Here is a 13,529-nt window from a genome sequence, read left to right on the forward strand (position 1 = left end):
CAATTTTGCCAGTTCACATTTGCCACTATTAATAAGAATAATAAATGTTCACATGAAAATGGACCTGACATTTTGAATATGAGGGAATACCCTAAGAGTGAGATGTTTTGTAAATAAATAATGTTAAAGCTCGGAAGAAAAGGTTTAGATCAGGTTTTTATTCTTACCCTGCAATATTAACATTGGATTTTTCTTTTATTAGTTATGGAGTTATCTTAGGCAGCCCCAGTGATTGAAGCAATACATCCTTTTTGAATTTGAAATCCAGCTCCTGCTGCTGCTCTTGCTGCTAATTTACTAGGCCAGGGCTGGACTGGCCTAGTTTATTCAGGCAGAGGTTCGGCAGAGCTCACTTTTTTGGGGAGTATTTATGGACTTCCAAGATCAAATCTGTGCCAAGTGGTCAAGCAATACCTAAGCAGCAGCGTGGTGGCAGCTGCTAGGTTGGTTTATCACACCTCCATAGATTCAGTCAGTAAGGCAAAAACAAGTCCAAATGAATTCTGAAAGTTTATTATTTACACAGACAGCAACACAACATCAGCATGGTGTCAACTCCCCACGTCCCAAGTCCCAAAGGATGATACCAAATTGGAGAGGCCAGATGATAGATGATACAATGGTAAGTCTCTCTGTCCCTGAAGAGCCAACTCTAAACTACTGCTCAACAGTTCTTTAGTTTGAAGTTGTATCTGAAGCTCCTATGAGATGGCAAGTCCCATTCCTCACTGGAACCAAGGTGGCAGATGAGAAATGGACTTGAGATAGCTCCTCACAGTATTGATTTGCCATGTTCCAGGGAAGATCACAGGTCGTTTTGCCATGGCATGTGTCAGACTGTGGTACAGCCTTGCCTATGCAGAGATGTGCAAGATGACCAGAATGCCATGGTAAAGTTGTTCTCCTATAATCTGATGAGGAGGGGAAGATTTCAAAGTCAGCCTAGTTAAAAGGTGCCATCATGGGCTTCCCTGGTGGCTCAGATGGTAAAGAATCAGATGGCCTGAAATGTGGGAGACCTGGGTTCGATAGATCTCCTAGAGGAAGGCATGGCAAACCACTCCAATATTCTTGCCTGGAGAATCCCATGGACAGAAGAGCCAGTGAGCTACAGTCCATGGGGTCGTAAAGAGTTGAACATGACTGAGTGACTAAGTACATACACATCATTCTATAAGTGGTGAAAGTATAATCGGGTAAGAGTAGGGATCATTATTAATGGATGAGAGTTCATCAGAAAATAGTACTGAAAGTGGTGGTGGTAAATTGAAGAACTGTTACCATTCATCGTCAAGCCATCTGAATAAGATATACACATAGATGGGTTATGAGGAAGAAGAAAAAAATCAACTTATGAAAAAGCTGATAGCCTATATATACCAAGTTTTCCCATTTTGACATCCAGTTCTTCCACAGATATCAGTAAGGCAGGTGAAGATATCAGTAAGGCAGGTGAAGATATCTAAACTGACAAAACTACCAGATTTTTCTTCTGAATTCTTACTGGAACAACATCATTTTTGCACTGCACGCCATTTTTCACTCTTTTCTATCTGAAACTCTTTTTTCATTGGGCTGCCATGACACTTCATTCTCTTGTTCTTACAATTTTATTTTCTCTTTCTCTTCTGTGGGTGTCCTCCATGGACATCTCATACTCTTCTGGTCCTCATTTATGTTTTAGGAGTAACTTTCAAGTCTACATTTTCAGTCCATACTGAGCTTCACATTCCTATATGTGAATGCAGAAACTGCCTACTGAGAAGCCCTTCTCACTTGTCCCATGGGTACCTCATGTTTAGAATGTCCACAAAAGAATATCTCAGGTCATTTTCTTTTCCCAAATCCTTTTTTTTTTTTTTTATTTTAGATGGAGAAGAAATAATTCACCCATTCACCAAAGCTAGAATCATGCAAATCATTCTTGATATTGCTGTTTTCCTAACCTCTCATATCCAATCAATTACCAGGTTCTGCTGAATATTTATTAAATTCATCTGACCCAAGTCATGTCTTCATTGGTCTATTGCCACGTCCTCCAGATTGACTTCTCCCTCCATCCTGTCCCTCTCACATCTGTGCTTCTCCATGGCTGCCAGTCAATATAAAAACATAAACACATAAATATGACCAAATCACTTAGTTGCTTAAAATTCTTGAAAGGCTATCTTTTAGGTTACCTTTCAGTTTTAATTTTTTCCCCTGATCTGGCTATTATCCACCCCTCCCACCTCATCTCCTGTTGCCTCTTGCTTTGCTTTTCAACTCCAGCCATTCAGGCACTTCTAGGCAGTTGCTTTGTAGCTACTCACACATTATCTTCCCCCCAGTTGTTAGGTTCTCCTCAGTGCATAGTACTAGACACATCTATCACTGTATTTATCACATTATCCTATCAAATTAATTGTGAATGTTTTCATTACTAGTCAATGAGTATCTTGGTCATCTTTGCATCTACAAAATAAAGCTCATTTTTTTCTGATTAAGGATACAACTTGGGCCACCACATTGGTAGTGTTCAAAAAAATGTTTGTTTAATAATGTTTATATTCTTTTCATTAATGGCTGCTAAATGTACCAGAAACTTCCCTGATGGGCTAGGGCTAGTCAAGAAGACTAGGTCTCCTAATCTTAGGTGGGCTCTGGGATTTTTATTAAACTGTGATTAATACCTGGAAAGAGCCCTAAAAACACTCTATTGGGATAATCTCAACTTCAGCCAATTTTTCTTCAATCAGAGATGATTGCTGTGAGTCTTGGTCTGGAAAGGACATGGCTTGATTTAATACAGTTTACCCCTGAGGCAGAACAGCAAAGAAAGGATTCTATTAATTTAATTATAGTCTCAGGGTCTTTCTCCCTGATAATCTAAAGGGAAGTTTGGCCCAGAGAAGCACACTTCAAGGTCCGTTTATGGTTAAAGACTACTCTTCCTACTTACCTCTCTGACTACTGGAGGCATAGACAGATTTGCTTTTTTTCAGAGGCTTTGGTTCTTTACTCATAGCTGTTAGTTGAATTATACAGCAAGAAAATAAAAACACTGTTTCAGAAATTTTCCTTTACTTTCTCTGGAGCAGGTTTTATATACTCTTCTTGAGAATAATTTGTATTTAGTTTTATCACTACTAGTCTTATCCGAATTGGCTAGCTAATTTTTCTGATCAAGGTATACAACTTGGGCCAGCATAGAATACCTGCTTTTGGAATTATAGAAAAGGTTTGGGCACAACTAAGTGGAAAAGAGAGGGCTCTCATCCTTTCCTGTCTTTCAGAACATGGATTTACCCACACAGATGTTCTGTGTGGTCACTCCTCACTAATTATTCAAAAATGAAAGATAAAAGAGAAAAAAATTTCTGATAATATATTACTCATTTAAAAAGCAAGAAATCTAAATGTTAAACAGAGAGCTATAGCAGAAACACAATCTAAACAAATTGGGAATATATCAGAAAGGGCTCTGCAAGACATTCTGTAAATATTAAATAACTAAAAACCATTAAAATAAGTCTTGCATTTCAAGTCTGAGGTCTGTGCAGAGAAAGCTTCTCAGCAGAAGAAATGGGAAGTGAAGATTAAGGCCCCTATGAAATAATCTAGGTTAGAACATGTGGAGGTTAGAGATCTTCAACTTGCAGCTCCAGAAGAAATGTTCACGTATTATTTACTCCTGTCTTTGGCCCCAAAGAGACAAAGGCTTAAGGTTCCCTCCCCATCTAGCACCTAGATTCTAGTCAGAGGACCTTTGTAAATTTTGTATCTGAAGTACTTAGACTCGTTACATATACTACAAAATCTTAACTGAAAATATTTTGGTCAAGACATTTTAATTTTTTATGGAAATCGAGAGGGTCTAAAAGACAAAAATAGAAAACTATAATAATTGGATTAAAAGATGATTTAAAGTGGTTTATTTTGATATAGTTGCAGACATCTAACAAGTTCTGTCTCCAATTAATTGAATCAATTTAATGTTTCTCCTTTACCTGCTTCCAAAAATAATCCAAGGCTGCTTCCAAATAATCAGTTTGGCTTTTATATCTGGACTGTTGAAGTCTGTGTCACATATCACTTAGTGCACTGTTGTGATATGTAGTTTATGACAACATACCTTTCCCCTAATCCTTGAGATTTGTTCATTGAGAAGGCAAAATTAAAGAGGTTAAAGCTTTATGTAATAACGTTATACTAACGAAAATGGGGCAAGAGATTAACATTTTGAATAAGAGGTAAAAGAATATAAAAGGTAGTTTATTTGAAAAGTTGTAGAGAGACTTCCTCAGGAATACAGTGGCTCAGGCTCCATGCCCTCAATCCAGGGGCCAGGGTTCCATCCCTGGTCAGGGAACTAGATCCCACAGGTAGAAAGTTATCTCAGGTGACTAGATTAAATAAATTCCTTAATGTAACATAAATAGGAGAATGTGTACAACCTAATTCTGTGATTAATTCTCAATATCCTCTTTTTCTAGGGCCTTTTTTCCCCATTTTCTCTGGCACTTGTCTTTTCATGAAATGCATGTCTTTTATTTTTACTGCACCCTGGTCTTTAGCATTTGTTTTGATTGATATTACATTCATTATGCAAGTAATATCTCACTTTAAGCTTGCTTGCACTATGATGTATAGTCTGGTTGCTTGTCATAAAAACACAGCCAGGATACACTGTTTGGGTGTTTCAGCCAAATTTCTTCATTTCCTATATTCTCAGTTGGTACTGCTCAGGAACACTGATGGTGACTCTCAGCCTCCTTTGTTGTTAACTTTCTGAGACATGGTCAGTTAACAATGAATAGACCTTCCCCTTCCAAAGTATTGTTCATTTTGTGACACTGATACCTATCTTTGTACTAGTTTTAAAAGCTCATATTGTGGAATCACCTTAACTTGGTATTACAATCATGCATCATTATCTCAGACAAATTACTTAACCTCTTTAAGCCTTATTCATTAATTTATTCAACATTTATTGAACTATGTGTCATAGGCTCTGGGGATAGGAAGTGAATGTGATAGCCACTAGTTTCTCATCTATAAAATGTTGCTAATGATAGAGCTGTTTTGAGGATAAAATATAAGTAAAATACTTAGCACAGGGCTCAATAAATGTTCATTGTTATTATTAGCACTATTATTTTGATCAAATTACTTTCAACATCTGTGACTGTAACCTCTAATGATTCACAATGCATCCATTCCATTTCTGAATATAAAGCTACTCCATAAATTACTGATGCTTGGAAATGATCTTTTATAGAAATATTGATGCAGCCTTCTGAGAACACGGGAATGGAGGCACTTCAAAATTTTTCACGCCTGGTTAAGCCAAGAAAAAAAACTGTAAATCACACCACGATCTGGATTATGAAAGGAAGGTGCTATGTCTGTCTTACCTGAGTGTAGACTTATCTAGATAATCTACATTTCTTTCTAAAATCTTCCATATACTTTTAAGTTTGTATTATTAAAAAAAAATAAATAAACCAAGCCTACAGACAGGTCATCTTAAGTTTTACTTCTTGTGTATCACTAGCCTGAAAAAAATCAAAAATATTTTTACTGTGGTTTCAGCTCTTTGTGTGTTTGAGGGGCGGGGTGGGGGTGGGGAGATGTCAACTCCTGTTGGTTGAGAAAAGTGGCAGTTCTGCATCTCATGCAGTTGAACTAGAGAAAATGGGTTACTGCAGGGGCTGGCAAAACCTACTGCCGTTATTGAAATGGTTATACAAGTAAAATTGAAATGGCTATACAAGTAAGATGAGTTTCTCTTTTACTCAGTGGAGCTATTTAAGAATGACAAAGATAAAACATCTACAATGGTGGCAGACTGCTTGTGCCCAAACATTCTAGGATGAATTATTTGTCGTTTAAATCGAGCCTCATTAGGCAAGCTTTTTACTAAGGATTGCACGGGAGCCTGTGTAACATTTCTGAAGAACGGGAGTTTTGAAGAATCGTTTTCCACACTTTGTCACTCATTTGCAAGCCCAGTGTTACCCTTCAGTTCTTACACAAGAATATCTTTAAACAAAAGGGCATCCCCTGAAATGGGCACTGGGCGCTCTGAGCTTCGGTGGAGTTGACCGAAAACCCCATACCGAGCCCTTCAAAAGGCACGTGGGGCCGAACCTTCCTCTGAATCGCCGCGGCCGGCGCTCGCAGGCTCCAGGCTGGGCGCGATTTCCCCGGCGGGTGCAGCACCGGGGACGGTCCCACAGCGCCGGCCCTCCTGCCTCGTCATCGCTGCGTCTTTGGCCGGCGGGGCCCGGTCCCCGTCCGCGGCACTCCACGCCTCCGTCTCCGCGGGCGTGCGCGGGGCTCGGGAATCACCTCGGGAGCCCACTCAGCAGCGGGAGGGCGGGAGCGAGGAAAGCCCGGGCTCCCGCTTTAACCCCCGCGCTCAGCGGCATCCCCCTCCCCTCGGCGGCGGGGCCACAGGTACCTCCTCAGCCGCCTCAGCAGTTGGCGCTCAACTGGTGGGCAGGGCGTCCCGCCACCGCCGCCGCGTCCGCTCAGAGGCCCTTCAGAGCCGCGCTCCCGCCGCCCCGGCACCTGACTAACAGACTGACTGACCGAGCGACCCAAAGCCGCCGCCGCCGCCGCCACTGCCGCCGCGCACGCGCTCCAAGTCCGCCTCCGTCCCGGGGCTGCCCGCTGGGCGGGAACGCGACGCTGGAAGCCGCCCGCACCTGCCTGACTGACAGGCAGACCCCGGGATCGGGCCTCGTGCGGGCGCGCACGCGCACGCGCATCGCGCTCCTGCCGTCGGCCCCGGGGGCGGGACCGCGCGGCAGCGAGCGGGCGGGGGGCTCGTGGCGCGCGCGCCCCGCACCCGAGGGCTGCGGAGAGATATTTTGGGTGGCAGGAGGCCCCTCGTCATTTCCGCCGGGTAGCTGGTCGTGCCCGGGGCTTCACTCCCGCGCACGAGGCGAACGGGCAAGTTGGCTTCGGGAGTGCGGCGGCAGCGCCTTGCCTTAGCAGCGCGACCCTCGGCAGTGCAAGCCATGAACTGAAGCCCCGAAGGGACCGAGACCCGAGCGGAGTGTCCGAGCCACGGCTGCAGCCGCCACCTCAGCGGGGAGCGAGCAGAGCCGGCGCGGAGCCGCGACCCCGGCGCCTTTCCCTCCCCGTCGCCTCTCCCACCGCTGCTGCCCGCCGTTTCCTGCGAGACATTGCAGCCGCGAGACTCGATACACAAAAGCCTCCTCCTCCGCGCCGCCCGTCCAGCGAGGCAGCGACCAGCGAGGGGACCCCACCTGAGGGCGGCTCAGGCTGCTGAGTTCGTTTTGTGTCTGAGCTCCGAGCTCCGCGCCCCGCGCGGAACCGACCCCGTGCCCATGGCTCTGATCATGGAACCGGTGAGCAAATGGTCTCCGAGTCAAGTCGTGGACTGGATGAAAGGTAATGCCCGCTGTGCGGACGGCGAGGCGGCCCTGGGGCGCGGGGTCCCGGCGCGCGGGAGGGAAGGGTCGCCCGCCGCGGCCGAGCCCGCCATTGGGGCTGATCTTGGGGCGCCGAGGGCGGCGGGGGACCGCCGGGACTGATTGGGGCTCGGGATCCCGGTCTCCTATTGTCTCCAGCCAGTGGCTTCCCAGCTGGAGAGGGGCGCGGAGAGCGTGGAGGTGGCCGGCGCAACCCGATGGGAAGCTGGAAACACGGCGGCGGAATCCCTGTCTCCGCCTCCTGGCTACCCTCGCTACCCTCAGGCCGGGAGGATGTAGCGACCCTGGTTTTCCCCCCTCAGGGAGGAGGCCCCAGGGACTGTCGCCCCTTCCTCCGGCCCCTTTGTTCCTGGGAATCCTGACACCCCCTTGGCGGCCGCCCCTGCCAACTGCCTTTTCTTGCGCCAACTCTCCCGGCAACTTTTAAGCCCACATAATGGGGTCAGGACTCGGCCGCAGGGGTTTGGATCCGTGAAGCTCACCCTCTTCCCCAGGTTGGGCTGAGGATGCTCGAGGGATGCTTTACTTTGGAGGAGAGGAAAACATGCTTCCCCCGGGACAGCATCTGCGCTGGTGTCTGTGGCTCCCTCCTGTGCATCCCCCCTCCACCCTCACCCCGCATCCTCTGCCTCCTCCTCTTCTGACCGCTTGAGGCTTTGCATCTTAAGGCTTTTTACTGGGGGCTCGACCCAAGAGATGATGCACATTCAAGTGCCCCCTCATTTCTTCCATCTTGAAGACGCTCCCCTTTTTTCCCCTGCAGTTTCTAATAACCATACTTAATTTATTCGCCCTCCTAATCTCAAACGTGGGCTTTTTCTCTAGTCCCTGGTCTTTCCTGCCTCACTATCTCCCTCTGTTGTCTGAGTTAAGGGGCCTGTAGAGGACCCCCTCCTCACGACCACTGCACCGCCTCCCATCCTCAAGATTCCTAAGATTTGGGGAATGCTGACGGGGGATGGACGGGATGGGAAAAAAAAAACGATTCCGCGCTACACTTGGGAGATGTTAGAGCTTTGCCCGTGGTTATTCTTAGGCACAAGCTCTGGGTAGATTAGTCAGGGACCAAGGCTTATCATTTGAAAATGCCCGTTCCGAAGATGGGGGAGCCCCTTCTTAGGGCTTGCTTAGCACTCAGACTTTCTAAGCTTAAGGTACTTTAGAACGAAAGGTAGGGTGATTGGAAGGGATAGAGAACGACAGGGGGAAACTCAAATTTTTTTTTTCTTTTTTCCCTGAGCCTTTTCTGCCTCTTGTTCTTGTGGATTTTCCTTTATCCATTTGCTTTCCTGTTATGCCTTTACTTGGCTCCTTTATTCTTCATTTACTTCGTTTTTCTTTTCTAATATGTGGAAAGTGCTTTGTAACTGCAAAGCACAGTACAAATGAGTGTATTGACTTAAATCGAGTTTATTATTTATCGACTGCCCCCCTGTGTTCGGTGAATTGTGCTAAGGTGCCATGGGTGCCATGACTAAGACAAAGTCCTGCAGTGGCTCTTTTTTTTTTTTTTTTTTTCCCTGCAGCTTCTTGTCTTCTCATATTTGCTATTGAAATTCCACTCTCCCAGATTCCCATCAATTTTAACCCCCTTTGGAGTGTCAGATGCAGACAAACATCTGTCTTCTCTGTTTCTCAGTCATGGAAGAAAGAGCCAGAGTACATGCAAGAAGCAAGAATGCTTAATTAAAATCCTTTCTTTGAATTTGCCTATAAGATTACTTTAGTTTCCGTCTTGTTACTGAAGTACTCAAAGAAAAGCTGTCTTGGCTCCATGGGAGTCAGATTACCTTCAGAGACTACCTCTCACAAATTCCCATGATGCTTGTAGTGAGTGCTGCATACTCCATCTTCTTCACCTCCCACCTTCCCAGTACATTTCTGAGGTTTCCCCTCTCTCTACACTTTAGGTCCACTGAAGCATACAGAACATATGATGTACATATTCTGACACACATCATTAGTTTCTCAGTACACTAGTCCTTTAAAAATCTCTCCAGCCTAAAATGCAGCTTCTTTGAGGTTGAACTGACATCAGTTGCTGTGCTTTTAAGTGATTGTTATATTTAAGTTGAATAATTTATTTTCCTACCTGTTGGTGACACATTTTAGCGCTATTTGACAAAACAGAATTCATGTATCTTTGTATACATTAAAGCGGAAGAGAATCACTGATGTATCTGTATATTTCAAGTCCCAAACTGCTTATTGCTGAAATTCCCATAATCTTCATATAAATTTGATTGCAAATACCATTGGAAAATAAGGTTTAAAAAAGTAGTTGGATGAAATGAACATTTCCTCAAATTAATTAAGGTAACTTACACTGTTACCTTAATTAATCCCTCCCACTCTTTTCCCCAAATAAACTTTATAAAATACACTTTAAAAATACTTTTCACCCTTTCTTCAGATGCACTAATGTTTAAAACTCAATTTAGGCTGTAGCTTTGGAATGGCTAAATCTCATTTAGTGTTGTATGTAGTGTTATATAGGCAGGACCAAAGCATGAATAGGACTTTCGAACAACTGTAGCATTGTGGGAGTTCTTTAAAAACATGCTTCTAATGTGACAGTTTCATCATCCTTAACATTTAAAGCATATATATAGCATATGGTTTCACGTGGTCACAATTGTAGATAGTTATAACTCTCTTTAGTAAGGTATATGCTTTATGTTCTTTCTAGGCTATTTTTTTTCTTCACTAAACAGGAAATGAACCACTAAGCATATAAAAATAGCATGGCCATGTATTTAATGCTTCCAGACAATTATAGAAGTGCTATAGAAACTCAGTCAGCAGAGCGGGAAATGAAAGGAAAAACTCCTGGCTGACAAGATTATTAAGCTTTGATAGAATAATTCAAGTTTAATTATGAAGGACCATATATACATTGCAATTTACTTTGATTTATTTCTTTTTATTAAAATATATTTCAGGACACCTAAGTATTAATCTGTGTTAATTGAGTGCTATGAGGAAATACTTCCATATTTTTTGCTCACTCCCAGCTTCACTATTTGTAAAATCCAATACTCATTGGATTTTCTGCTGACAATGAAAATTTGGTATGAGACAGTGTCAATGTTAGTTCCAGTAAATATATGAACTCCTCATGAGTCAGTAAAATAAGCATTTATGTCCCATATTATCCTGATAGTACTTCACACAATCTGGAAATGTCTCATAGCCTTCAAAATTAATTTAAAAAATGAATTTTATAAAAATATTTTTTGAGAAAATCAAATACACATTGTTTGAAACTAACCTTTTTCAGTTGGAAATTGCATTCAGTCCTCTTGTAGTTTTGACAAAATTTTAAAACCAAATCCTTTTTTACAGTAAATAAAAACAAAGCAGTTATTGGAAAAAGGTACAAAAGTAGGTCAGTACAGTAACTGTTTCTAATTTTTGCTTAGTCTATTACTCTAAAGTACATTATTTCTCAGCTCCTGTCTGTTCACTTGCAGTGCCTGGAAATATTTCATAATCTGCAGTTGCTTGAGTCTACTTTTTTTGCCCTCTGAAATATAACAAAAACCCCTAAACAAGTTAGGACCCCTATTACTAGTTTTATTACTCATTTTCCTTATCCATGTCACACCCAATGATTCCAGTTTTTTTATCACACCTTTTCTGACTTTTGAAATTCTTTCATAATATCCGTATGACTAAGATAAAGTTATTTTCCTGGACCAGCTCCCTTTATGACATTTTCCCAGTGATCTTTAATCCTTTTCTGGATCAAATAAAATGGATTATTGTTTTCAGAGTCAACCAACAGGCCCCACTTTGCTGATCTTCTCTTATGGTCTCTGTGACTTAGTTTCATCCACTCTTGTGTTATTGTGATTCCTAAAATAGTCTATATTTTTAAGATAGCCTCTTAAACCATCCCACAATTAACTGCTCTGGTCTTTCCTGTTTACTATAAACCATTTTCTTTAAGAAGCATTCACTGACTTCTAATTTCTGTCTGATGACTCAGCCTTCTTGAGGATAGAAAATGAAATACATTATTTTAGGTCTTAAAACATAGATAAAGCCGTTTTGTATACAGCTCTAAAAAAGAGGAAAATACAGTGATGAAATAAGCTCTATTTAGTATAAAAGTGTAAATGCTCTAAGGGAAAATGTGCCTGGTAACAGAAAGCAGTTTCGACAGGTACAACGCTCTTTAGTAATTTCTTTTCCCCCTCATAGGACCAGACCTGAAGTTGAAATTTATCTTAATCAGGAAAATGTCAAAATTTTGAGTTAACTGTCTTGAGAGAGAGATCGGAAATAATTTTCTGACAGGAATTTGAAAAGTATACACCATAAGGGGAAAAAATATGTTCAATGACCAAATTGGTGCTATCACCTCTATTTGAAAAATTAATTTTTTTTCCCCAATTGCAATGTGACTAGGTAGTAACCAACAGTTACCTGCTTTGGATTTGGCATTTTGGGAACAGAAATTCTTGTCATTTTATACAAAGAGGAAGTTTACCTTATATAGATATAAGATATATAGATATATAGAGTTGAGTTCACAAGAAACATTTTATTTATAGTGTCATTAACATTCGCTCCTTAAGGTAACACTCATAGTGCACAGTAGGAAAAATAGTATATTTATGTAGATATATTCTAGTACTTATATATTATTTACATAGTCTTTCAGCGTGGAAGGTTCTTTAATGGATGGATTTAAATAATTCCCTGCTTTGAAGAAATTAGTCTCTGTAAGGGATGGCAGTGACATTGACAAACCTTTGCCAAGACAGAGATAGGTCCCAATTAGTACATTTGGTAAATTTTAAGAGTTTGAATGTGCATACAAGCACGAGTGGAAAGAGAAGATGATGATTTTAGTAAGTCAGGAAAGAATCTATGAGGTAGCTGGGGTTTTCGCAACTGTTTAAGCAGTTTATTTAATTAAGGTATATTCTAAGAGGGATGTATTCTAAATGTAGAAGCACATCAGCAGACTGTAGAGTTGAGATAGGGTGATTAACCAGAGGGGTTGTGTCTAGGTTTGTCTGGTTGAAGGAGAAAGGTGGGCAGTAGAGGGAAAGTGAGGGAGGAGCATGAGTAGGTGGCACAAAAGTACAAGAACAAATCTGCATTTCACAAAGACAATAAAACTCTCATCGTGTCCTGAGTTTAAATAAATACCACATTATAAAACTTTGGCTGCCAAAAATAAGCCCACAAAGAATGTGTATTGAATTGGTACAGCTGTTTCAAATCTGTTTCTCAGGAATAATTTGGAAATAATGTTAAAATGAGTTATTTTGAAGATTAATTACATCATTAACATTATGTTGTTGGATATTTAGAAATTTACTGATCCAAATTCTTACATGAAGAATGAAGATGGGCTTTTAAATGTTGACATTGTTCTTAAAACAATGATAAATTATCATTTTCATTTATAGCAGAGTGACCTCTGATTAGGACTACTTTTAGCTTTCTCTGTGACTTCCCTCATGTTTAAGGTTTATTGTGAAAGCTGAAGTACTAACTTCTACAAAGAGTCCTAGAAGGATGGATCATCTGTAATGATTTAAAGGTGGGGGCGAGGAAGGGTAAGTAATTTGGGGAAAAAAATGGAATCTAAAGTTTTATGTTTTATAAGTTTGTCATATTTTAGTGTCTGGCTGAAGAACAGCCAGTGTAGTCTTAGCATTCAGTGAGTGAATTCAGTTTTCATACATAGCATAGGCCCGTGCTCCCCAAAATGGTATGTTTCTATGGTTGTGGAAGTCAAATGATCAAAAAAAGCCAAAGAGTTGATTTTTGCTAAGTATTGTAGAACATTATTTTTACATTAAAACAAACATATATTATATTCATGCTATAGAAAGCAAAATTGGCAGGATTTTAAAGATGAGACCAGAGGCTTAACAGGAATCTTAAGCTTGCAGCAGGCTGTTTAAAGCTGCATTTCCCAAACCTCCCAGGGTTATGAGTGTACTCCATTTAGCAATTATGGATACATCAGTGGAAAAGTTTGAGAAGTGGTGGTTGGGTTTAGAAAAGGTAAAATTTATGTACTCTGCTTCTTCTTTTTCTCCTATGTCAAGGGTCAAAATA

General features: G+C 41.7%; 1 protein-coding gene across 6 annotated transcripts in view; it reads left to right on the forward strand.

Moving 5' to 3' along the window:
• The first annotated feature begins 6,629 nt into the window (after positions 1 to 6,629).
• CNKSR2 (connector enhancer of kinase suppressor of Ras 2) overlaps positions 6,630 to 13,529 on the forward strand; it is a 286,090-nt gene continuing 279,190 nt past the window's right edge. For 4 of the 6 annotated variants that reach the window (XM_086387240.1, XM_086387244.1, XM_086387245.1 and 1 more), the window contains exon 1: positions 6,777 to 7,404. In XM_086387240.1, coding sequence (XP_086243366.1) covers positions 7,341 to 7,404 — 64 coding nt within the window. In that variant the 5' untranslated portion in view covers positions 6,777 to 7,340. Of the gene's footprint in view, positions 7,405 to 13,529 lie in introns of all 6 variants that reach the window. The other 2 variants (XM_086387243.1, XM_086387241.1) reach the window with 2 other exon arrangements.

The sequence above is a fragment of the Bos grunniens genome, chromosome X (genome assembly GCF_055505025.1).
Source record: "Bos grunniens cultivar Pamir isolate PY7600 chromosome X, Bosgru_T2T1.0, whole genome shotgun sequence".
Taxonomy (NCBI): Eukaryota; Metazoa; Chordata; class Mammalia; order Artiodactyla; family Bovidae; genus Bos; species Bos grunniens.